The sequence below is a fragment of the Micropterus dolomieu genome, linkage group LG11 (genome assembly GCF_021292245.1).
Source record: "Micropterus dolomieu isolate WLL.071019.BEF.003 ecotype Adirondacks linkage group LG11, ASM2129224v1, whole genome shotgun sequence".
NCBI lineage: Eukaryota > Metazoa > Chordata > Actinopteri > Centrarchiformes > Centrarchidae > Micropterus > Micropterus dolomieu.
In genome coordinates, this window is record NC_060160.1 from 16,281,354 (window position 1) to 16,308,015 (window position 26,662).

Consider the following 26,662-nt stretch of genomic DNA (forward strand, 5'->3'; position numbering starts at 1 on the left):
ATGTCTCCCGCTAATGCTAATAACGGTCAGAGATTTTCCTGTCAGGACCCCGAAAGTATTCCCCACTCCGCCTGCCTGGAAAACACCGCACAGCCCAATCTCTAATTCAAAGTGAAAAGATAAGTGCCGAAATGTTCCGGCGGGTTCTACACGATTTCCAGCTGAGAATGTGTGGCTCCTATTTGTGTTTGGATCGGCGATGCTGTTGCTGGTACGGCGGGCTTTTTGGGTTCTTCAGGGAAATAGCTGCGAGGTTGGGACTCTGGAGGGAAAACTGCAGATATCAGACAGAGCTGCAGGCTGCGTTGGGCTTCTTGTCTAGACTCCATGTGTTGGCTGGAATTGGATTAAGAAGAGCTGTGGAAGCCTGGGCTTCATAGAAAAGAAAAGAGGCCTGTAATGCTACAACGACTATTTCAGCAAGCAGACACTTAATCAACAAACAAACCACAGAGCGGACGCACAGGACAATAGAGCAATCTGAATCAGTCTTAACAATGCTCACTGTAGTTTTTTAATTACTGTATGTGGTTTTTCTTCTTTTTACACATCAAGACTTAACATTTCTGTATATCATGCAGCAAGTTCAAAGAAGCTGAACTGGCTCCTTTAATGGAACAGAAATCATGAGCTAATATCGGAATGAATAGGATTTTCTGAGAGGGAACCGGCTGCTCTGACCTGATACTGGGCCACAGCTTGGCACCGATCCACTTTCACAGCATCCTGACTGATCCAGGGTCAGCATTTGTTTTTATTTCAAGGATGAGAGACTTTTTGGATTCAGCCCGTCATCAGCATGATTCATGACCCAAGCAGCCTGCCTGAAAGCACGCTGACTTTCAGGCAGTTGGAGGGATAAACTCTGTATTCTGTTGAATCAACACACTGGAAGGGAAAATGACATCTACAAAGATAAATCAATAAAACCTACCCTACCTGAGTCCGCCCCAAGGACTGAAGACTCATTAGCTATGTTTATTAAAGCGAAAGAGCTTAGACTGGTGCGTCAAGTGCACAAAGAGGGCAGCTGACAAGCACAGGGCAGGCAATATCTGGGCAGAGGCTGCCCCATACTTCTGAAAGGCCAGTCATGAGGCTGCTGGACAGGAGTGTGAATGTCCGGAAGTCTTCCTTTAGCGCTCTACTCCAGCGGTTGAGGATTCCTGGCCTGGAAATGATGGGGGTTGGAAGAGGAGGGGTGCAGAGCCACACACCTGCCAGATGATTTGTCATTATAGAGGGGTCAGCACTCAGCTGTCACCCCCTAATCACCCATCCTACCCCTTAAGTCAACCCCCCTTCACCCCCCAAACTCCACTCCAGTCCTCCAAAAACACCCCCTGCATTCCTCAGCCAGCTCCGGTTTCACTCACAGCACTACTACCCCATCTGCCCCTCCTTCCTACACTCTACGCTGAAAGAAAATGTACCCCTGTGAGAGACACAGCACACTGAGTGCATTGTGTGGATGGGCGATGTGTGCTTATGCCCCCATTTGTGTGTCTACACAATTCATGTTCGTGAATACATGTTTATCTAAGGACAGAGCTGTTTGTATCGATACTGACTGCGAACCGACGGAGAATTTTACCAGTGGAGAACGTGTGAATTGGTCCAGGCTGCAGTCCAGAATCCAAACCCCCGCAGACAAGCCAAACACAGAGGGCTCTCACAGGTATACTATATCTGTCAACAGCGGTCTTTCATCACCAAGGGTCACAGGTCACACTCTTTTCCATTCAATACAGCTTCCTCAGGGACATACGAGTGTGTGAGACAGATCCTCAGCCATTAGCCTACCCACTGTCCACCATATTATCTCAAGTTGTACTCTGTGAGTGTGTCTGCACTCTGACTGAGTGCAGACACTGACTGAGCCCCCCTGCTCAGTGCGGTTACATCATATCCTCACAAGCATACAGACCCCTTATCCATTATCTTGTGTCTTATCATCCCCACTGACAGGCCGAGTCTGCATCCCAAAAGAAAGGAAGAGAAGGGAGGTGGGTATCACTAACACTTAGCAAAGGGGAGAACATGTTTAGAGTGTTAACAGAAGCTTTGAGTGACACTTGACATTAACGCTTATAGAAATACATTCTCATGTTGAGTGTCTGACAATCTGTAAGCTGTTCTCAAGAAAGCAGCTTGTTAGTATCAGTGATAATAAGTAAGAGGTAGACTTTTATGCGACTTGTACCCAAACTTCACTTCCTGGTCCAAGCGTCACCTGTCACTACTCATCCAGGGATCTCTTCCGTCTTGGCCCTGCAACTCCTCTGTCTAACCTGATGGGGGCAGTAGAGGCTGGCTGGCTGGCTGGGCCACTGACTTCACACCTAACCGCAGCAGCCATAGGATCTTGGAGAGGCATCACACACCCTGCTAGCCACTTGATACAGAGAGCATCTTTCTTTCGTCTCCTGAGCTGCCACTTGATAACTCTGCCCCCTGGAGAGCTTACAGGAAGGGGGGAGGGGGGGGGCAAACCAGACTGGAGAGGGAGGATAATGACATGACATCGGTGTCATCGTTAACCAAATGGGGCCGTAAACAATGGAAGGACATACGCTGTTCAGTGAACGGCTGCCAGCACGAGGCACACCCATACATACACACAGCAAGGGAGCCTTGACAGGTAGATGTAACATACAGCACCGATACAGAGAGGAAGAATAAGAGTTTTCCCAGGGGGGAGAAGGGTTTGTCTCCACAGGTATCAGTTTACTGAAGCACCTCAAGCACTGGGGAGAGGCAAAGAGGATTTCAATTAGGGAGAAAGATGGGAAAAGAGCAAAGGAGGGGGGGGTTGGGGTTAAGGAAAACAAAAAGGCAGAGAAAAGTACAGCAGGGGGAGGGTGATAATTCATACATTGTAGTGTACCTACCTACTACCATGAGGTGTGCATGGCAAGTCCCCAGAGCAAAGCCCCACATGATGGGAGTTTGTTTTCTTTCTCCAGCTCTTAAGTGGGGAAAATGAGCCAGCTAATCCCCATGTACATTGCGGGCCCTTTGCCCCAGGGGTGAGGAGCAGGAGGGGCACAAAGTTCAGGTCTGTTGGTGTTTGTGTGTGAAAAGCACACACACAAACTGAGTGTGCATACATAGTTTTGAGCACCACACATCAGACTCAGAATCAAAGCATGCAGCTTACGGTTGCTTTGCAAATCCCTGCATCAGATCAGTGTGTGTGTTAAAATAGTCAGGAGACATCACCTCACCCTCCGCTGGGTGTTGACCCCGTCGCCTCTAGGCTGTGACACATAAACCTGGGGGCAAGGGACACCGTTACCCTTGGAGTTCCCTGCCCACTGGTGTCTCCTTCACTGGCAATGGCCTGGTTTAGCCTGGCCTGGGTTCATCTCGGGGAGGAGACTGGTGGCCTGGCTGTGGCTCACAACCCACAGAGGGAAAACAATAACACTAAAAGCAGACCTCTTTCACATGACCAGAATACACACAAGACAAATGTTTCTCTCGCTCTGTCATTCTGTAAAGCTCCCTCTGTTTCTGCCCGCTCTTTGGGTCAGAAATGACACACACACACACACACACACACACACACACACACACACACAAGTAAAAAGCCTCCAGTCAACTACAGCGCGTGCTTATTTTGACTCATACTTCAAGAGAAGATCAATATTTGCACAGATCTATGGGAGAGAATACAATAGTGATCTAGCCTCCACCAAGCCTGTCTGTTAATGGTCTGTTTACTGAGACAGACGGGATAATGGCCTGGGTGGGGGCTGGTGCAGAATCGGACGGCGGCCACTCTCCACTCTAACTCTGATCTAGTTAGTAACGAAGAGAGACAGCACAAGACGCTGAGTCTCGAAGCAAGGTGGTGGCTGTATGCTGCGAATGAAGATGGGGCATTCTGTTGACACATATGTTTGCAAGTCAAATATCTAGACTTGATTCTCCATACTTTTGTAGTGCCTGCACTCTCTTTTGGCTATGCAAATTTGAATCTGTGAGCCCCACGGCTGCAGCTTTTAGACGCAAGCTGTGGAAACACTTAAATGGTCAGAGAAGCACTGCACTGAATCAATAGCTACTGGCTATGCTGGATCTAGCAATACAAGACACTGGCACGTACAATGAGTGTGAAAGAATGGAAGATATCAGATATCTGAGAAACCAAGTTCAGCTTTAGGTCTTGGTTATGGTGGCAACCCCAAGGTATTTGAGGGAAAGTCCTACTGTTATGTAAGAGGCAAATAAACAATTTTCCTGTCAATGGAACTATTTGGCAACATCACAGGATATTTTAATTGGCTGAATGAGAGCAAAATACGTACCTTGGGACATTATCTAATAGTAGTAAAATTAGATCAAAGACCAGTGCTCTTGAGGGAGTTCATCTAAGGTCATGCTAACCGGCGCCTCATTCTCCGGCTCATAACTTAAGCTTCAAAGCTGTGTTCGTGTGAGAGAAAGTGCGCGAGTGCATGACAATTTGAGGCCAAGCAGAGAGACCCGTCTCTCCAAGGTGCCATCACTCTGCTCCCGTCATTCTCAGCACTCTGACGTCCCGGTGCTGCACCTCAGGTCCCCCGTGGTCAGCGACCTCTGATCCCTCCCCTCTGGGTCCGTCAGGCCCATCAGATGGATATGCGCCCTGCAGGGATCAGAGAACCTGGGATACATGGAAAAGCTATTCATGGCCGTTTCTAGGATTCCTCTGAAGCAGCTATTCTATACATATTGAGTGAAAAAGAAGAATATCATGGCTGACTTGCACTTTCATCACAGAGTGAGAGGGGAAAGCAGGGAAAGGAAAGAATGATTTGTATGCAATTTAAACCTCATATACTCTAATTTAGTGATGGCAGAAATGCATTCAAGAGTACTCTATGGACCATGTTTAGTGGTCCTGCTAAATCCCAGAGCCAAATCCAGGGTCACTGGTAGTGCTCTTGTCCAGCTAGGCCAGAGCTGCAAAGATGGAGAGCTCAGACCTGGAGTCAAGCCAGCCAGGCAGGGAGAGGCTAGCAAAGCCGTCTGCCAGGAACGGAGGGCTGTGATGGCACCACTGACCATTCTGATATCTCCCTCCCACCAAAGCACTTAACATGCAGTATAAGCCAACACACAAACAAACAAACTAACAGATACACACAGCATTCACATAAACACGCAGATGCCAAAGGATGCTTGGAAAGCTTAAGAACACAGGCAGGAGGAGAGCATCAATCAGAGACCCATTAACCCCTGGCTCCCAACCAGAACAGTGAGCAGGCGTCTTTAAGGTCTACATTAAACATAGCTAGTGATTTATGTTATGTTACTTCTCTGTATCTATGTGTCTGTGTGTCTGTACGTATGTTCAGAAAAAGAATAGGGCAAAGTTTCCAGGGGATGAAAACGATGTGGTGGTCCTATGTGTTTTGGAATGAAGGTCACAGAGAACAACTATTGTAATTTAACCCTTCAGCTAGTCTCTAGCTGTCTGTTTTGGTGAGAGAAAGTGTTCTGAGGACTACTTCCTTGTGCAGAGAAGAGCATCCCCAGGAGAGGAGCTCCAGACTAAACACTCTGCTCATTCAGCTGCTCCCCTTCACCCCACCAACAAGAGACGGATGCTTGACAAGCGCTCCCAACAGAAAACCTCACTTTTTCCACCAATTATAGAAAGCAATGCGGAGTGGGGGAGGAGGCAAAACTTCATAATATTCTACACACACTGGCATTTGGCGAAGCATATTTGAGCAACCTCTGTCAGAGAGAGATGGGCTAATTTCAGGGCGACCTGTGCCAACACAAACAACTGTTCTGGCTAGCTTTCATTGTCAGCACTTGAGGTTTGTGTCGAATTTTTCAATGCTCCGCAGCCAATTTCTCTTTCCCCTATTTTTCCCCCCATATGATTTGTCCTTGTCCAAGATCCCAGTCAGTCTTTCATCGCCTACGCAGGCAGAGCTTAAAAAGTATTCTGGTAGTGAACAAACTCAGACCCAGATGCTTATGATCTACACAGACAAACAAAAATAGAACGTACATTTTTCTTTCAGGTCGCCAGCATGTGTCTACATGAGCTCATTTACCTAAACGCAGACCTGTTTTAACTATAATGCAAGCATGATTTCAGTGGTGCCATGTATTTTGATGTATGCAAGTGCCTCCATTAGGGTTATGTCCATCAGCAGGCGCAGGATCGGCGTGAGGAGGCGAGAGTTAAAACGGCTACCGCTTTGGTCGCTGTGTGCTGGGATTCATATCACAGCCAACGTAAACATCATATGTTTCTGTTTGTGTCTCCAAAGCAGTATTTACTTCTACTTTGATTTTGTTTATTAAAGGCTTTTACTGTTCAACATAAAAGCAAGGAGCCATGGCAGGACATTTGGAGTGCAAGCTGTAATGTAGCATTCATAGTCTACTCATAATTCTTACGGCTCACGCATGGTTCTGGGTATGTGCCAGTCAATGAGATGAGATGAGACTGCACTATACTGCCGTTATAGAAACCTCACACAGCCGGGGTCCTATCCTCTGTGGCACATCATACACACCTCTGCACATTGGGGGTGGGGGGGTATTTGGTTATGTATGTGTGTGTGAAAAGGGGTAGATGTTGAGGTGGAAGCTGAATGGGCACTTTTGGAGGCCCCTGCTGCCTGAACATGCAGCCTTTACTCTGCTCCAGTATTGAGGCAGCTGTCTTTAATATAAGAGCTCAGCTCAGCCCATATTTATTCAGGTACAGCTGACAGAGAGGGAGAGACAGTGAAAGAGGCGTGGCCGTTCTTTTTCCTGGCAGCCGTGCAGCACTCATGCGGTTTTTTGGGGGGCAAAGGGACAAGGCGAAAAAGACACAGACACAAAGGCAGAGGGAGAAGGAGAGCAGCACTGAATAAAAGAGTCAGTTGAAATAAAAAGCACGGCTCCAGTCAGTCCTGTGTTGACTGGACATCCTGTGCAAGAGTCCGGCCCCGGAGGCCCCAGGGCCACCAGGGAGAGGGGGGTGTGTGAGCTCGACTCTCCAGTCTCACTTGAGTGCTGTGTCCAAGACAAATCACCAGTGGTGCTGCTGTCGAAGTGGGCCTTGACCAAGACAAATAGCCGTGTTTTAAAATAAGTTCCTACCCCCTCGCAGCCCCTTTCACCTCATCCTCACTCAGGCACATCCATATCCTCACACGTTCAAGCATACTCCCTTCACAGGTCATAGGACAGGAGCTGTAGTCCAACGCTCTACACAGGGGACTCACTTTTTACCCTCTTGACGCTGTCTGCCTTCTCTCTCCTCTGCACACACACACAGTTGTGAATATTTACCACATCACACAAGTTCAACTGTGGCCAAAATGCTGGGACTGCAATAACGGGGGTGAGTGTGAGTGTGTTTGACACAAAATGTATAGCAGGTTCAAGGGACAACGTATGTGTCCACGTGTATATGTGCATGCTTGATCCTCTATGTATAACCTCAAACTTAGCTGAATCACAAACTGCCAACTGTGCAGAGGTGTCAGCACTATTCCTTGCTTGTACTTAACAGCACATTGCATCTTGGGAGTTGTGGTTTCTCTGAACGGATCCGTCTGTGTCGCTGCCTGCGGCCCATACTAGTGGGACTGGTGTTCCTCACTGAACTGAACCTCATTTATCTCTGTGGCAGAGCCTTCCCTCTCCAGCATCGGTCCTCCTGGACCCATGAACTGCTGACACTGCCCCCCCTCCTCCTCCTCTTCCTCCCTCTGAGCTCAAGCATGCGGCAAAAATTGTGAGATGTGTTTCATCTGCATATTGATCAGCCTGGCTAAAAGAAGTAGGACCTCAGCACTTCACTGAATACATAATGTAAATAAGTACCAGTTATTCTGCTTTAACTCTCCCACAATCCTTTAAGGAAAATATTTAACCTTAAGTAGGTGATTTTCCAGGTAATTAGGTAAACGTGATTGTGCAACAAAAGCCAATAGCAACTTTCATCTGAAGAATACTTGAAGAAAAAAAAATAGAAAACCTTTATCATAAACATGCTGACATTATGTTCAAATCCGCACATCTCAACCAAATGAAGGTTACTGTCAGTGAGAAGTGCAGAGAGTCAATGAGCTCGCCCAAAAAGAGTATGACCCCGTTTTGCTCTTGTCACCCAATAAAACGAGGCCGCACTCAGTGTGTGGGCAGGCTTTAGTGCCAGCCAGTTGCAGTGCTGATGGCTGGGTGCTGGGCTGTCTGATGGATCGCTTACATTCGGTGAGGACTGGACCAATGGCGTCTTGGATTGATTGGCCCAAAGGGGTTGTCGGGGAAAGCACTTCCTGTGTGTGTTAATGGACGCTCCTGCAGAGGCACTGTGGCGACTTTTGGCAGGGTGATGGCTGTTACTCCCTCCCTCTTTCCCTCCTCCTCATTTGCTCTCACTCTCCCAGTTAATCAGAGGAGAGTCAAGTGAGACAAGCCAGGCTTCCCAAGAACAGCAACTTTCTAGCAGCTATCCTACACTATACCAAAACCTTTATAATACACTAATGTGGAGAGTTACATAAAATTGAATCACTAACACTCTATTTTACCTATCACATAGTTTCCTATAATTTTCTGGAAAAGAACTGTAAATTGATAGTAAAGTCCCTGGAAAGAACTTTTTAATTTGGTACCAATTATAAGGAAAACTGAGACAGTATTCAGTTGGTATAGTTTTACATAATGAATTCAAATCAACTGCTATTATAGGTCAGCAGGCCAGATGAACCTTTACTTAATATTTGGGTTTAAATGAAGCAGTTCCTTCAAGATTTAACTAGAATCAAGAGCTGCTTATAAATTTGACACAACTGTGCAGTCTCAGAGCTTTGTCTCCATTTTCCCTGCAGCCTACATTGCACCAAATTACTAGTTCCTTCAGGAAACTTCCAGAGAACTTATAAGGACATTATGTGCCCACTGCTGGTTATTCTTCTATCATTCAATTTGACAACTGTGCCCATCTCAAGGTGAAATTAAACTCATAGTTAAGTATGTTAAGTATGGCTTGAAGGAACTGAAAATGCCCACCGTCCCAGAATATGTGTGCATATAAGTTTGTACCCAAGTCTGCCCAGCTGCTCCAGTTCAGGCACTGGGGGTCCATAGGTTTCAACTTTAAGGGGCTTGTAGTGGTACAGAACTTCCTCTATCTTGGGCACAGGCTGGAGAGACACCGTCTGACGCTGAAAAACAAAACAAAAAACACAATAGAGACAACATTGAATAAAGGACAATAACCTTCATTGTGTCAGTATAGTATACAGTGCAACACTGGAAACTATGGCTATGGCACAATCAGCATGATACAAACGGAAAAAGCAATTTGGAAAAGGGTCAATGTCAATCAAACTGCAGCATTAACAACCACCAGTTCTTGAGGGACTGGTTTGGAAATATGAGTTTTGTCTGACAACATTTTCAGTTTACCCAGACGCTGACACTTTGCTGGAGAAACCAAACTGGAACAATGACTGAGCATGTTTTTAGTGGTTAACACACTGTTGGCAACTCAATAACTATTTCTAATGAAATGAAAATAACATAATACAAGAGAACGGTGGTGGGGTTGATGAGGAAATGTAATTCCTGATAACACAGAGCAAGTGTACACTGGATCTAAAATGGCTATCTACTATTTTAATAAAACCACAAAAAGACAAATCAACTGATAATGTTTACATGCAAAAGAAAAAGTAAATGATTAATTGATCTTGTATATGGTTTAATGTAAGTGTGAAGAAAGTTCTTTATTTGTGGGTTTAGCTGTGTTTATTCATTTCTATTTGCATCGTCTTTCCACGTATTCACCTTAAACAATGACGATCCAAAACAATCCATCCTGGGTCAATCTTAAAGTCACTGAAATTAGGCAAGACTCAGGATTGTTCCACTTACAAAGTGGAGCACTGCTGTGTCTCTTACAGTCATAAGTCCTGCGGTGCAAAGCACTGAAACCTGTCTCTTTTATCCATAATTACTCAAAGTTGAGATTTCAGTCGGGCTACTCCAGTTCCTAATGCTCCTGACCATGGTGATCGAGTGAGAAACATGATACTTCTCAAGGACACTGTAGAATTGTTCGATTTGGGGCTCTGCCATCAAAGGGGAATTTCCACACCGTGTTAGACCACCACTCTGTTTTCTCCTGCATTAAAGTAATGAGAGAATGAGTCAGAGTCATGAAACAAACCTGGAATTAAAAAGAAGTCTAAACAAACACTATTTTAGAGAGTAGCAAAGGAACTCAAGAGACAAAGGAAAGATAAAAAAAGATAAGAGTGAAAGCAAAAAAAAAGAGTGGTGGGGGGAGTATAAACAACAGAACACAGAGGGGAGCTGATGAAAACCAAACTAAACGAGTAACATGTGCCCCGCGGGCTCAGATCGCCCGCCCTCACACATGCTTTGGCCCATGCAAGCGCACCCACAGGGAAATAAAGCAACCAAAGCTGAGCTGGAAGTTACAAAAGCACCAAGTGATGCACACTGAAACAGCAATGGATGCAGAGATTCTTTGCCAAACACAACATGGTGGTAATTGTCCAAACCAGGCCAGGGTGCAGGACAGTTGGACAGACAAAACAACCACACAAAAAAAGAAAACCTGCACTATACTCTTATCATGTTATATATCATCAATATGTAGTGTTTAATGCATTCTATGATTTATTTTGTGATTTACTTTTTTCTACAGAATTACCTACCATTTAATATCTCTGGTTATATCAGCCCATTGTAGGTAATGTTGCAAATCAATGAGCAGGACTTATGGCAGTAGTGGATTTTTTTAGGATCTTAGCATAAATGTACCAAAGTGCATTGATATGTCAAGTATTTTATTCACCTTATTAGCTAAAAAAAAATAGACAGCCCTGTATGTTTGATCCATAAACAGTTCTTCACATCATTTTTCAAAAAATGTACTATATCACAGTAAATATAACTATCGCAATCTAAAATTACATTTCTATGATACAAGATTTTATCCATATCACCCAATCCTATTTCCCAGAATGACTTTCAATGACCTTAACAGAACAAGTCTGAACCTGTTGCATTCAGCGGTGGTTTATACAGGCAGGTGGGGGAAGCAGTAGGGATAGCGACAGTGGCAGTATATAAAGAACGTGGGTTTTTTCAGCGAATAAATAGGAAGAGTTGAACGTCTAATCAAAACACAACATGTCTTTTGGCAGCCTTACCTTATGCTTGTGAAACTACTGTTGCTGAAATAATAAGCATTATTTCTTTTCAATGATTGATTGATTTCCTTTTATAATAAATCAAATCACATCAGCCACATCAAACTCTTGACTGTTAGGGATACCAAAGCTGGACATTTATATTTGGTCACTCACTGTATCCAAAATAATAATAATAATAATAATAATAATAATAATAATAATAATAAGGCACAACAACAACAACACTCAATTAAATAAAGGACACACGAACAGATGGTATTTTAGGCCATTGCCCAAATCTGCATAACCAACTTATTTTATTTAATTTAAAACACTTTTTCAAGCTATGGATATAGATTGTTCGAACACTACACACCCGCTTCTCTATGGTTTTCACTCAACCTTTAACCCCAAGGTGCCAGTGATCCCCTATCCTGTCCCATCCATTCATCTAACACAGTGGAGCCCCACCACAGGCTAATGAAACCCAGATCAACCAACCCAAACCCACTCACTCTCCCTCACTTTCACACTCCTTCACACTCTCCATCCATCTTTTTCAGACTTTCAGCACTTTTTAACTCCCCTACTGCGCCAATCAAAGAGACGCACTGGGACAAAGGAGGGAGAAGCAGAAAAGTCTACAGTGGTTGAGTGGTAGAGAAAGAGGCCGGCAAATTGGAAGTTGCAGAGACCTAAAGGGCAGTAAATCTGATTTTTAAATGACAGACGGAACCCAGCCAACCCCCGTTCTAAAGACATTTCTGTTGCATTCCTTTGCAAGGGCACCTTGAAAACTGGCAGAGACACATCATCACGAACAAACACGACATCAAACATGCACAATAACAGCCTTTGTTCTTCTGAATGTATTTAAAGAAAGTGTGTCTTGATACAAGACAAGCTGTCTGACTGTCCATCTAGCGCAGAGCCGTGCCCTCTCAGACTTGCTCCGTCCTCCACTCCACCTAATAATACTGCTGAAACGTTCAGTCATGGACTCATCACGTCCTATTAAAAGCTCGTGTGAATTACGCCATATGAATGTTGTTTTCCAAATGCTCCGGCGAAAGAAAGTAATAGTACGGGAGAGAGGGAGGACGCCCAGCTGCAGGCCCAACAGAGCAGAAATGGCTAAGGGACTAGGGGCCACCGGAACAACACCACCGAAAGAGCCAACACAAACATCTGCTTTTAACATCACGGAGGCCCATCTTACTACCTACACAACATTATGTGTGCCCTCGTGATGCTTTTAAGTTTGTGTATAACTGGTATTAAAGCCTCGTAAAATACCCCTGTGGCACTAAAATGAAACTCTGAGGGCCATCAATCTTAATAAAACCGCAGGGGAGGATGATTTGGAGAAATCACCATCGCGCCAGAGGGAGTAGTCCTCCTTCTCCTGGTCTTGTGATCCTCCATATACCTCAGGTTCAGAAAGAGTTATAGAGATCTAGTAATGCTGGCCTCAGTTCTTAGGAGTGAAACTATTTTAAAAGGTCAAATAAGGCCATTACTGGTGACAGTCCTCATGTTGGTGGAGGTGACAGGTGTGCTGGGTTGGAAAACTGTTAAGCACTCTATGCATCTGGAGGGGGGGTGAATTCGGCTCGTGATGCGCCGTCACGTTACTCTTCTTTAATGCTGCTGTCCATCTCAACAGTACCATCTGGGAAAGCAACAGGATTGGCCCGTCAGAGAGAGTGATATGGCAGATATTTGTGTGACTTTTACGGGACAGGGGTCTCATAAAAGTCGCATTACATTTAAAGTTTGACAAGTCTGCCCTCAAGGCATAGACTGTCCCAAAGTCTACTTTAAAAACAAGAGATGCACGGGGCCTTTGTCAGAGGTGCTCCTAGATTTTTAAACGGTGTACCTGACAAGCCTGATTTTTTTTTAATCACTTCTTAAAACTTTTACTGTCATTGTTATTGCTTTAAATCATTACTTTAATGTGTCTTATGTCTAAAGCACCTACAACACTTTGTTTAGAAAAGTAACAAATAAAGTTTATTATTACTACCATTACTACTATAAGTTCTTCTTTAATGTACTTTTGTACTTTTAAATTTAGTTAAATATAGAAAGTGCAACTCAAGGAGGAGGAGGTCTTATCCGATGTTCACAAGCTCATTGGTCAACAGCTCAATTCATGGGTCACCACTGAGAATGCCACCAGAAACATGTGACACACACACACACACACACACACACACACACACACACACACTCTCTCCAGGCCCCCATCTCTACTGACTTTGCAGCTCAGCACACACATCAAGGTCGCTTAGAGACTAACCTCTCCATCAGCACCTCTACACCACATCCACAGACATACACACACAAACCACATCCACTCGCTTGATTCCCAAGGGTTTGGGGAGCCACAGCTAGCTCCAGAGGCGGTGAGCCCTTGTCACTAATGCACAAAGTGATAATGAAAAAGTGAAAAGGGAAACAGTGGCCAGCATTGTATTAGGGATAGAATGAATGAACCTAGTTAGGGCCCAGCGTAGTGCCATCCCATCCTCAGCCCTCACTTCCACCTTCTGCTCTGGCACTGCCAGCGCTTCTGTATGGATAAAGAGCTTTGGGCTGCCCACTGGCCCATTGAGCAGCAAGTAGCAAGTGTAAAAGCTGATGCCCACACCGTGCCTCCCCTCGCCTTACAAGTTTAAATATAACTGCCTGACCAGTGGCAGCTGCCCCAGTGCAAAGCCCCTAAAGCTGACAACTCCCTTTTCCGCTGGGCTGGGCTAGGCTGGCCTGCAAGGTGGGTTGCTGAGACCAACCTAAACAGGGCCAAGCTAGGGGCAGGGGCAGACGTGTGAATGCCCACATGTGCTGGTGCCAATCAGGGCTGACGGTTCTCTTTACCCCCTGAGCTGACCCCCTCTCCCCAAGCCCATAGAGCTATCAACCTACATGCCACCAATCCAATAAAAAGGACAAGGCCAAAGGGCAAGAGGTTATGCCCTCTCCCACATAAAACCCACCATCACTGGTTTGTGAATGCTTTGTAGATCAAACTGTATAAACAATAACACATTTATATAAAAAGCAACACAAATATTTGTGTCTTTGTCTCAAGAGTGTGAATAAGGGAAATAAAAATAACACTGAAGATAGTGAAAGAAAGAGTGAGTGGGGGTTTGGGGAGTACGTAGCAACAACCTTCCAGGTAAAACAGGTTAGACCAGTATGCCAGAGTAAAGTCTACAGAGCAGAGGTCACTGTAGAGGACAACTTAACCAAGTAAATCAGCCCTGAACAAACAAGCACACAGCATGAGCGTGAGAGTGTGTGTGAGTGTGTGTACTTGTGTTTGTGTTTTCTGTGGTAGTCAAATTCCGCTGCCTAAGTGTAGAATGGAATAAAGCCAGAGAGAACCCGAGGTTATTTCAGCCAGCTACACATCTATGTTTAGGGATAAACTTTCCACCCACATTTCTGTGTGTGAGTTGCACTTTGTTTATGTGTGTGTGTGCCTCCGGCTTTCATTAGGTGCCCATGCCGACCTCATCAGGTATGTCAGCTGCTCTGCCGCCTGTGAGGAGTGGATTGCGCCGCAGCAGTGCTGGAACCTTGGACCTTTCATTTAAGATGGCGCTGAAAGCTGCTCTAAGGTGGAGAGATTCCCCATCGGTCAAACACTTTCCGGAATGGGACACTGTAGCAGCTCAGGACAATCCCCGACCTCACACATAATAATAACTTTACACAAACAAACAAAGCCAACCTGCTTTCATACTATCAAACACTAATATGATACAATTACTCAAGTGATGCTTAAATCAAATGTAATTTATATGCTAATAACCTTCAACTCATGTCCATATTTTGCACCGAGCAGGTGCCAAGCCTGATGACTCTTGTCATCAAGACCCGCTTGGCACTGGGGCTGGTCTTATGTGTCAGATAACAACAAGCAACCTGTTTAAACAGGGAAAAGTTGTCTCCCTCCCACACACACACACACAGTTTCTTTTGATATCAGCAGACGTCTATTTCAAAAAGACACTTTATTCTTCAAAGGATGTTTGCTCAGACTGGGTAAGGGGAGTGTGCGTTTTTGTTTTTGTGTGTGTGTGTGTGTGTGTGTGTGTGTGTGTGTGTGTGTGTGTGTGCGCGCATGCACCCGCACACGGGTATGTGTGCTTTGGTTCAATAGAATATCTACAAAGTGAGGAATTAGTGAGTGATTTCAGACCATTCCTGAGGCAAGACCAGGCCCATCCCACCACACATCACACACGGACCGAGACTACTTTCCCTTAGGATCGGCTAACTTCCTCAGGCATCCATTCGACAACATGTTAACACGCAAACCAGAATATTCAGGATAAGGTTTGGAGTCCCCTTTTAGCAACACCTGGAAAATCACCAAGGCAAAGAGATGTACCAGAATAGCAGAGACGTCCCCTTGCATGTTCCCAGTGAACAACATGACACAACTAGATGCAAAATTAGATCACTCTTTAAATAAAGTCTAGAGTCATTGGGAAGCTGAGGAAGAATTGGCATCCTCGTGTTCCATGGATCGGACGGCTCAAAGACAGGCAGATATGTCATTCCGCCAGTGATGGCTTACCTTGGCCCGGGGGGGAAGTAGCTGGCTGAGGTGGTGGTGGGGGTTGTGGTGGGGGTTGTGGAGGGGGGGGGGGGGGGGGGGGGGGCGCTATGAATTTCTGATTTGGTGACTTGTGAACTTGCACATCAACAACATCCAGATGAAACAACAAGGGGTCATGAACCAGCCCCTTGTCCATTCATCACTGTCACAATCTATCCGTTTCTTTTGTCCATTGTATACGTTCTTCACGAAAACATATTGATACTGGGGCATCTGCTAATAGTTATTTTGACTGTCCATTAATGTTTTGATTTTTTTAGATATAACTATAAATTCATAAATGAAAACTGTCCATCAGAATTTCCCAAAGCAACATTGTCAAATTGCTTGTTTTGGCTGGACAAAAATCTAATAATAAGCTGTACATAAAAAACTGAAAAAGACCAAAGCCTCACTTCGGAGACGCTGAAACAAGTGAATGTTTGGCATGTGTGTTTGATAAATTACTTAAATGAGTGATGATAAAAACAATGGTCTATTAATTTTCTGTCAAATGTCTAATCAGTTAATAACTAAACACTTCAGCACTAATTGATATTCCTGTCACTGAAGAGAGGAGCACAAAGCAGCTTTAATGTGAATAAGCGTGTATCGTAGAAATATGGCCCAGCTTTGGAAACGTGTTTTTACATTTGCCTCCGCTAACTTCTGCTGAAGAAAAACTGAAACCCTGCTTGGAACAAGGGACCACAACCTAGCAGATAAATGAATTCCAGCAATCTGCAGGAATCCACCGCTCAGTGCTGAAACCCGACCAAGTCAAACAGAAGTCATTCTTATGGACTCCGAGAAGGAGGGAAATCCAAACCCACACGTTCCCCTGACCCAAGTCTCTCAAGTCCAACACAGCAGATGCATGGTGAGAGCTCTGCTCCACCAACAGGAGCTCAGGGACGGGAGGATGAAGAGAAATGGGAAGAAAGAAACGAGGAAAAACAGCCACATGAGAAGCCAAGAGCAACACAATCATGCTGTTTCTTTCTCCATCAGCAAGTTTAACTTCATGCTGTATATCAAGGGGGTGAGAGTCAGAGTACCACATCCTCCATTTGGATCAAATCAATGCTTTTCCACTTGTGGGTGGACGAGCCAGTTGTCTCTTTGGGGTTTAATGAGTAAATCAATGTTTTTGTAAATACTCTGATTGTCACTGTATCTGACAGACTTTTAAAAGAGCTCAGCCAATGGAAAACACATTTAAATAGACAGGATAGGCAAATACGAGAGTATGTCAAAACCTAGCTCCACCTTGAGCCTAGGTGAGTACTAAGCACAAATCTCTCCCACACACCACTGAACTGTGGGAAGACAACCATGTCTCATGAGGGTTGCTGAGGAGGGGTGGGGTGATGACGCAGCCTATCTCATCACAGTAAAATGAAAATAAACTACTGAAAACCTGAACGACAGCCAAAAGGAAGGTCTCTCCTGACACGGTGTGCACAAAAAGCTGCGAGCTCAGAGCGGCCAGGACCCTGAGCCCACATGCTCTCTCTGTGTGTCCCACTGTTCGCTCAGAAGAATGTGATGACATGACTGAAGCGCTGAAGGTCTTTTCCCACACTGAAGAATCGCCAGAAACTGAGGAATATCCTCCCTTTGATGGTCTGGACTGTTATAACCGCTCTGTTGTCAACAAGCATTCCACATAAAGTTTAAATTAGCTCTGAACTAAAATCACACCAAGACCTTAACTGTTCAGACCCACCAGTGGATAGAGGGATACAACCATGTGACGTTATCTTGAATGGGCTCATTGTAAATATAGTAGCCATTTGTTATTTATGGTACATATAGCTTCTTCAAGCTCTCGTTACACTGTACTTACCCTGCTTTCCCCCGAAACAGCAAAGCCCAGTCTGACAAATTCATGCTACGGGGGCAGCTCTAGCAATGCGGAGGGATCCGGCAAAATAATCATAGGGTCATCTTGCAAAAAAGTTGAATCCTGCCCAATTTTTGCACAACATGAATGTATAACTAAACTTATTGCTGCTGAGCCGCGATAACTTTTGTGAGTTGTATAATCTTTCCCCATAAAGCCCAGTTCAGACTTAAAATTTACGACGAGAGGAGTTGAAACTTGCAAGTTCTGGCAATGCGCCGGGCTGCAAAGTTCTGAAACCTGCCACTTTACAACAATGCAACTAGATGAGACAATGTCTCATCTCAAAAGCAAGAGTTAAGCACAGAGTTACTTGCTGCAGTTGCATTTCTAGTATCGATTAAACGGCAAAAGCATAGCCTAAAAAACCAGAGGGCCCAAATACATTGTTGTTTTGTAATGTGACAAAGGGTAGTTTGCCTGTTGATCTTATTTGAGTGAATTTGTGTCATACAGTCAAGGAAGTTCCTCAAACAAATAAATGAGGCGAACTTTCCCCTGCCATGTTCTAAAACGGTTTCATCTCATTGTGAATCTTTGGTTTGAACTTGGCTTATTATTATAAACCTCTGTGCAGTGTGGCATCTGATAAGACTTCAAACTTGTGGATCCTTTACTCCAACTTGACTTCCTGGATGATAATTCATTGTCTCACCAGTACCTGAAACGGCAAGCCACTACTGACGTCCACTAGACACCCACCAAAGCTGCCCCTTGTTTTGTTTTTTTAAATACAGGGTTGTTTTCAGTATGAACAGACACAGGAAAACAGGAAGCAGTCCTAGGTCACACATACAGACTCAAATACTTAACGTGACAGGATGTCATTCACTGTGAATGACATTGTAAACCTCTGGAAAAAAATAACATGCTAGCACCATCCACAACTACTCAAGACTTGTTGCCCTGTGGTGCAAACCTTGGGATGTTGAAAAACGTTGAACTCATTCAAAAGTGCTCTGATGTACAGGATTGACAACCTGGCGACAACCAATCAGGGTCATTTTGATTCCCCCAGAAAACAGTAAACTGTTGTCATTCAATTACTAAAGTACTGTACTTGAAAAAATATGGAGGAAAAGTTAATCGACTCGGTCAACAACTTCCAAGTTCTCTATGATAAATCTTTCAGAAGCCACTGGGACTTGGGAAAATGGCAAACATGGTGCATGGAAGCACATCGCTTAGGAAATGCACTACTTGATGTGTAGTTAAAAAATAAGGGTCCAATTTGAACTGAGTATGAAAATTAACGGCTTGGCGCTAAACACACCCACAAGATTCAGGCTCGTCAGAGGCAAGAGAGCCTGTCACTTTGAACAGTGGGGTTAAAGAGCTAATAAGTGTTGCACTCACCATATGTATTCCAGTTGAAAATAGATTGGTAGGTTTGACTGCCTGTTTCTGCTGCTCTATCTGGGTCTCCAGCTGGGCAGCACGGACCTTGTGTTGAGCAAGCAAGATGGTGGCAGGAAGTTGAGACTGCTCCTGGAGAAACACACAGATTTGGGATTTCATGAGAATCAAGGTGTGCGATACAAGCACCAAAGCGCTTCATCAGGAACTGCTCTGCTCAGCAAAAACAGCTCACACTTGCACATGTTCAGGACTTCCGGTTTTTTAACTGTTTTATGTTGAAAAGAGATGAGAACACAAGCAGTCACCCACCCCCAAGACATCTCTTGTCTAACTAGATAACCATCCGCATAGGGTGCTTTCACGCTAGCTGCCACATTACTGATGCAAGCCATATTAACAAAACTGTGGCTCTGCAGGGGACGCTGCTTCAAGTGCAATGCGCCGCCTTCACCTCCATTAAATGCAAGGTCGGACATTTCAATTTCTACAGTGGAGTGTTGCCAAGCACAGAGGTCTAAGAACACAAGCTTGGACACGTTTGTACTGAAGAGGTAGGACATTTTTGATGGTGTGGAGCGCAATGGTAGGACAGACTAGAGATTTCTTAGCATTTAACAATAAACTAAAAGTGATTTAATGGCTTCCAACACTAATAAGTCCTGGTCTGACTACCCAAATTCACTTCACTTATGCGAGATATGCTTTTTTTGCATAGCTACTTGTGGGCTTTATCGTGATGACATTACATGATTAACATGCTTCTTGTTTCACAAAGGTCTTGAGAAAAAAAGTTCATAAATTCAAGAAAAAAAGAAAACAGTGAGCTTTCTGGCCACAGGTACGTACAGATGTCAAAGCTCCCTTAGGGGGGTGGGAGCTGATCTCATCTGCCTACAGTCAACAGGCCCTGTGCCTTAAACAAACAAACACACAGCTTAGCCTGCTATCTGTGATGGTCCTCTACCAGCCCGCTCCACAGGAACAATCACTTCCAAAGCCCGCAGATCAACACAATGGAGCCAAGAGGCTTTGGAATAACAGAATAAGAACAATGCAGGCCACAGCACAATGACTGGTATTAAGCTCTTAATGATCTCACACTCAGGCTGAGGGTGTGTGTGTTTGAGTGTGCGTTTAAGTGCGTGTGTGTGTGTCAGACGTGGAGCATCGGTCATAATGTGACTGCTTTTTGCTTTACTAGACTGTGGACATAAGTACATCTCACCAGTTCATCCAGCAGAGCCTGCTTGTTCTTCCTCTTGGCATGAAGCTGCCTCTGCTCCTCCTGCAGCACCTCCAGTCTCCGCTGCTCATTGCCCTGCTGCTCCAGCAACAGCAGCTCCTCCAGCTCCTCTTGCTCTCGCGTCTGAGGAGCGCAGGAAAGGGGATGTTTCAAAAACTCATCAAATATACACACGAAAACATCCATCCTGTACCTAGAAATTATAGATTATATTTTTTGTAAATTTTAAAACATGTACATATCATCAGCATTGTGAAATATAAATCTAAGCATGATGTATATAGACACATATAAAGTACATGCATATACTGTACATATCCACCTACTTCATGTATATTAAAGTAACCTATTACATTAATAATTCAGTGCAGCACTCTGCACCTTTGCACTATTTATGCTATATAAAATTTACGGAAAGTGTCTGACTTGTGAATTGACATTGTAAGATATTCATATCATTCTTGCTTTTTATACAAATTAATATGTATCATCTATTTATTTCAACTACTTGTAAGTACATAATAGTTCTGTTATTTTTTTTAGAATCTTTGTTGTCCTTGTTTTTAGCTGTATATCTATTTCTGTGCGAGTACACTGAGAATCAAATTCCTTGTATGTGTACACATACTTGGTCAACAAAACTGATTCTGATTTGGATTCTGATCTTTAACCACAAGGCTGAAACCCCACCAGCCCCAGCGATGCCATATTGTACTTCTCCAAGAAGGGGATCAAGAAAATAGTTAGTAATAAAGGCGTTATGCATGTCTAGGTAAATACACTTGGTACGTACAAGTTTAGCCTTATTCTTCTGGATGATATCTCTGTTCTCCCTCTGGTACTGCTCCATCTTCAACTTGGTGTTCTCCACATCAATGTTGTTTGTCAGGTTATACACTACAGGGAGGAGACACAAACCAGCATTAAGGGGCTAGTATACTCCATCAGAGGTGCTCGTCAGGTTGTTGAATAGCTTCAGAAACCTTATCTCACCACATTTTTCCGACTTTGGATTAGGTGGGGCTGTGTCTGACCATTTCTGTAAGTTTCTGAAATAGACTATTCAACATTCACACCAGCTTCACACTGTGACTGGCTAGCTGTGCGGAGGTGAGAATGGAGCCAGGGTTTGAACTTTTTCATCCTTTACTATTGTATAAAACATTGTACAACCTACTTCTCACCCTGTGTACCCTGAACCTTGAGCTCTTCAATTCAAGAGACACTTTTGTGGGTCCATCATCAAAACGTCATGCTGTGAAGACAAGAACTGTTCAAATCCACAAAACTATTTTCAATTATAGTCAAGATCCAAAGAGTTCCAGAGATAACAAATATGTCGGCTGAAATATACGGAAAAAGTGTATAAAATTATGTTCAAGTCATGTAGAATTTTCCATTTGGTGGAATGGTGCGGCCCTAAAAAAATAGCATCTGGTGATTCAATATTCCTCTCAACTTAAGTAGATACTGTAGATTTTCACTGACACACTGGCATACAGAATCTATACTTATATGCTGTAGTCAAATTGCGGGGAAAAAAAGGTTTAACTTCAAGGCTGCTTAAAGCAAAATATAGGTTTAAAAACAGAGGAGGTAAACAACTTAAAGTGTACACATTTTATCACTGGTAATTCCAACAGCCAAATCTGACCTAGACAACAGGAGCTGTTTTGTCTTCTGTTAAGGGCTAAAAGCCATCAGTGTATTATAGCAACTGGATACTTGACATTAACATTAATGTCTCTCTTCCTGGCCCCGCCCTCCCTATGCCGCTTGCCCTGTCAGACTTTACACTGGGATGACGTCACTCACGTTTAAAAATATATATAATATAAAGAGTAATAATTGACGAAGTGTCCTGTCAATGTTTCTAATGGTGGTCTATGGGGAAAATGCTTTTTGTTGCAGCAACACAGTTGGTTTCTGGGACAAAGTAGCTGTGAAGCTGATTGGCCACACCAAATCCAGCTCTATTAATACGTCCATGCAAAAAGTGCATGGTGGGTTGCCAGTCAAGACATGTTAACACTGGCAGAGCTAGTCAAGGAGAAATCATCCCACTAGTAAGGATCCCTTTTGCCCTCCGTTTCAGCATGAAGCCCTCAAGTCAGTGCTCCTACCTATGTCCTCCACTTGCTCCAGGTAGTCGTTATATTCTCTCAGGCTGGAGAAGTCAACATCTCTCTTGTTGTATCTGCCGAGGAAGAACAGAACTGATGATACAAATAGTAAATCCTGATGAAAGCAAATATGCACAGACATTAATAGCCTCCATTAAATCAACAATTTTATAAAACCATGTCTACATACTGTCTAACAGACACACATTAGATGTCAATTAGGGGGCTATTAAAGAACAGATGAGAGGCAGAGAGAGAGAGAAGGCAGGGAGGGGCTGAGAAGTAAAAACCTGGCAGGGAAAGAGCCTTTGAGCACCCCTTCCCCCTGGGGAGATTCATTGTCTACAAAACAAACAGTGTAATGAGAAAGACAAAGGTGGCTTAAGAAGTGGGCGGAGGCATGAGATGACACATAAACACGCAGAGCTGCACCCCTCACCTTCCCAGTTCCCCACACTTACATCTTCAGCACCTTCTTGCGAATCTCCACCTCCTTATCTATGGTCGGGTCTTCGAAGAGCTGCACGCGGAAGTTGCTCTTCCTGAGGGGCGTGTCGCACTGCACGCAGTTACCAGAGCCACGCACAAACAGCATCTCCACACAGTTCTCGCATCTGTTGGGGGGGCGACAAAACAGAAAATACCATCAAGCTGAGTTGAATGTTTCCAGAGGTGACCCTCCCAGGCAGGCCTGAGAGTCAGCTGTGAGCGAGTGTGTGGGCATATGAGGCTGCGGAAATACAATTTTCCTCACAGTAAAGCAAATTTGTGTTTTTTTCTATGTCTGTAAGTTATCATGAGACGCAGTGGGTGATAATGGGGTATTTGGATATTTCCTCTAAGTGCTCAAAGATGGCTGGAATTATGATTGGAATGTCGATTAGGCTGCCTTCGACTCTCAGACAAGAGGAAATTAGTCTGACACCCCATCAGCAGAGTGTCTGTCTGCACTGGAAAAACATTTGCTTTATTGTTATTTCAACAGACCTCAGTTACTCTGCCACATTGCATAATACGAAAAAAATCCAGCTCAGTAATTCACAGTGTAGAATATAATTATAGGAATGGACTTTGTCTTATGTAATTTGGGAAAAGAAAAGAAATATAGATGAGCAATTGCAGTGTTTTGTGTATTAAAGTAAGTATTTTACGATTAATTCATTCGTGCTTTAAGGCTTTCATTTATGTGAAAATTTTACTTTAACATTCAAAAAAATACATTAATAAATTCACATGTAAAAATGAAAGGAAGCTGTATTATGGAGAAGCTTAACCCACATTTTAAAAGACTGTGGAAATCTAGGCAGTTATTGATCAAAGCATCTACTGCAAATCTGTTTAATGGATATGATTACTTTACAAGACAAAATATGTAGCAGTACAGTAGAGTCATGATGAGTTTTTCAGGCAGCCTTTAGTTCCTCATACAAGTGCCTATGAATCACAGGTCTCTTTAGTGAAGAGCACGCCTCTCCAAAGGCAGAAACACTCTCCAGACAATGTCGGGGAATTTGAGGCAAAGGCCAGGTTCCAACGGGAAGTTTACTTTTTGCACCATCATGACATGACTCCATGGCAACCCTGAGTTTAACCATCAATCACACCTTTATGCAGGTAGTCGTTTACCCATCAGTCACACTCAAGTGAGGAGTGGACACTGAAGACAATGGGAACGTTCCTAAATCCCCCCTGATGGGTGGAGGGCATGGACAAACGTTTGCCCAGTCCACTCTCTTAATTAAGTTTCTGCAGAGCTTTATTTCCACAGGAACTCACCTTCCTGCTTGTGACCACCTTAACAAAAATATACAACATCTGCTTTCCAAATGACACTATCTGATTTTGAGCACTGACCGTTCTTATAATAAAATTTAGCAAAGTTGATGGGAAAAATCCACTTTCTTCACCATACGGCATTGATGGATGGTTGAGTCATTTCTTTCCAAAGTCAAGTACAGGGCTTGAGATTCTGGTGCCTTGTCAAAAGCTCCCCGGGGATGGAGCCTATTAGAACAATCACGACGGAGTCATCATGCAAGACATTTCGCCTCATCAGCAGGCCTCACAACAAAAAAAGCAGTTAAAGGAGAAACTGCAGAGCCATGGAGTTTGGCTGTTTATGCATAGCGTCTCAGATATGGGTCAAACAAGCTCAACCTGCCAAGTATACCATCAAGCTTTCATAGCCAAACAGCAAACAGATATAACTTTGATGGAGCATATCAGTTCAGCTTGGCTTAGATGAAGCCAGTAAAATAAAAATGAAAGCTGAACGACAGACAGAAACATCTGCGTTGTCCAGTTGGTGCTTCAGAGCATGAGGAGCCCCTGCTCAAGTGCACCCTGGAAGAGGCAGATGTTCACTGTGGCCCCAGGCTACAGGAGATGTATAGGCCTGGCCATATGGAGGTAGATGGAAGGGACTCAGCTTGTTTCCACAGGCCCACAAAGAGCCTATTCATCAACACAGGGCAAGGAGTGGGGTGTAGCTTGCCCCCTGCTCCATAAATGGACCACACAACAGAGCTCTCCAAAGGGGAAATCCTGTGTAACTCTAGAGAAAAGAGATGAACTTCTAAAAGGGAGGGAGGAGACTTTTAGAGTCAATTTGAACATATTTCTTCTTAAATGTGCCCTCTTCTAAGTGACAGCTTTCAGACATTGTGCCTGTTGCAATTTGTAATCAAAGGGGGACTTAGAAATCCCTTGTCAAGGCTACGCTATACCGCTTGGCACACTGAACAGACGTTTAAGTGAGCCGACAGATCTCTAGCAGCTTGCCATCTCTGTGTCCCAGGGCTGTTCACTGACTGAGTGCTCCTGACTCCTCCCACTCTCACCTGTCCTGCTCAGAGCTCCAGGCTCCTATCTTTCCCATCTGCAGCTGTCAGCAAGTGGGTGGTAAGAGGAGGGTAAACAGGGTCCTGGCTCAGCAAAGACGCCTCCTTACCACTACCACCACCCCCCCACCGCCCCATGGTGACACTGCCTGCATCTTTGCTTCCTCCTTATGCAAGAAAGAGCAAAAACAAAACAACACAATAAAGAGACCGCAGCTGAATTCATTTGTTTTTTCCACAAAGCTCATGATCTTCAAAGAGCAATGGCTGAGTCCAGACAGAGCAGAGCGGGTTTTGTGCCTACTTAAACCTGCTATGACGCTCTGTCCTGCCCTGTGCCCGACAATACCTGCAGCAGCATGGGCAAAAACTGCTGAGGCCCAGGAGCATGATTGCTTACACAGGAAGCTAGCTTGGGCGTGTGTGATCTTAATAAAATAAATCTTAGATTTAGTGTACTTTGTAGAGAAGCACAAAGGCCAGAGACAGAGGTTCCAAAAGTATTTTTCCCACAGTAAAATTATAATTTCAAAGTTTTTAAAATAATCATTTCAATATTCCTAAAAATAAAAACAGGAGAAAATCCAACTATATTATGTAGAAATGCCGTACAGTGAGAACCAAAAGCAAGTGGAGCTAAAGCTAACCCTGAGGCTGATGTTAGGCTCGCTTTTAGCAGGAAAGGCAACAACATTTTAAGCTTGCTAATTGGCTTTCTTTAACAGCAATGTCCCATGAAACCTGGAGTTGACTTTTCGCTTGAATAAATAGTTCGACATTTTGGTAAATATAAGCATTCGTGCCAAGACTAGAAGAGAAGATCGATATCACTGAAGACTGTCAGTTAACTATAAAGCTACAGCCAGAGGGCGTTTAGCTTAGCTTGGCATGAAGACTGAAGACAAGGGAAAACAGCTAGCCTGACCCTGTCCAAAGGTTACAAAAATCTGCCTACTAGCTCCTCTAAAGCTCATTAATTGATGTTCTAAAAAAATTTATACAAGTTGTGGTTCCAAAGCAGGTTAGAGGTGCTGGTAGGGAGATTTTTATAACATTTTTAAACATTTCAACCAAGCTGCTTCCTTCAGCTTTCTGTCTTTATGCTAAACTAACATGTGTATTTCATACTTTTCCTTGCATCTTTGGAGAAACTGAACAGAGCTTTTACTTCTGCAACACTGGATGCCACACAAATCAGAAATCAGGCTCTACTTAATGAGGTGTGTCTATCCTGTCAACCTTACTTTAGAGGGTGGAGCCCTCTAATCCCCACTGTATGCCTAAGCTCCTGTCGTTTGTGCTCGCCTGTGCCCAGCGCCAAATGCCAAAGGACATAGCCCCGGTGTCATTGTGCAAAGGTAATAAATAACACACATCAAATGCCCCCAGTGACAGG

At 44.1% G+C, this 26,662-nt stretch overlaps 1 protein-coding gene across 1 annotated transcript in view; it reads right to left on the reverse strand.

The window, feature by feature from the left end:
* The window catches only part of mnat1 (MNAT1 component of CDK activating kinase), a 32,427-nt gene that overhangs the window by 2,924 nt on the left and 2,841 nt on the right, over nt 1-26,662 (reverse strand). The window contains exons 2-7 of the mRNA XM_046062074.1: nt 22,888-23,040; nt 22,427-22,500; nt 21,097-21,200; nt 20,286-20,426; nt 19,058-19,189; nt 9,055-9,176 (exon numbers count right to left, since the gene is read on the reverse strand). Coding sequence (XP_045918030.1) covers nt 9,055-9,176; nt 19,058-19,189; nt 20,286-20,426; nt 21,097-21,200; nt 22,427-22,500; nt 22,888-23,040 — 726 coding nt within the window. The remainder of the gene's footprint in view (nt 1-9,054; nt 9,177-19,057; nt 19,190-20,285; nt 20,427-21,096; nt 21,201-22,426; nt 22,501-22,887; nt 23,041-26,662) is intronic.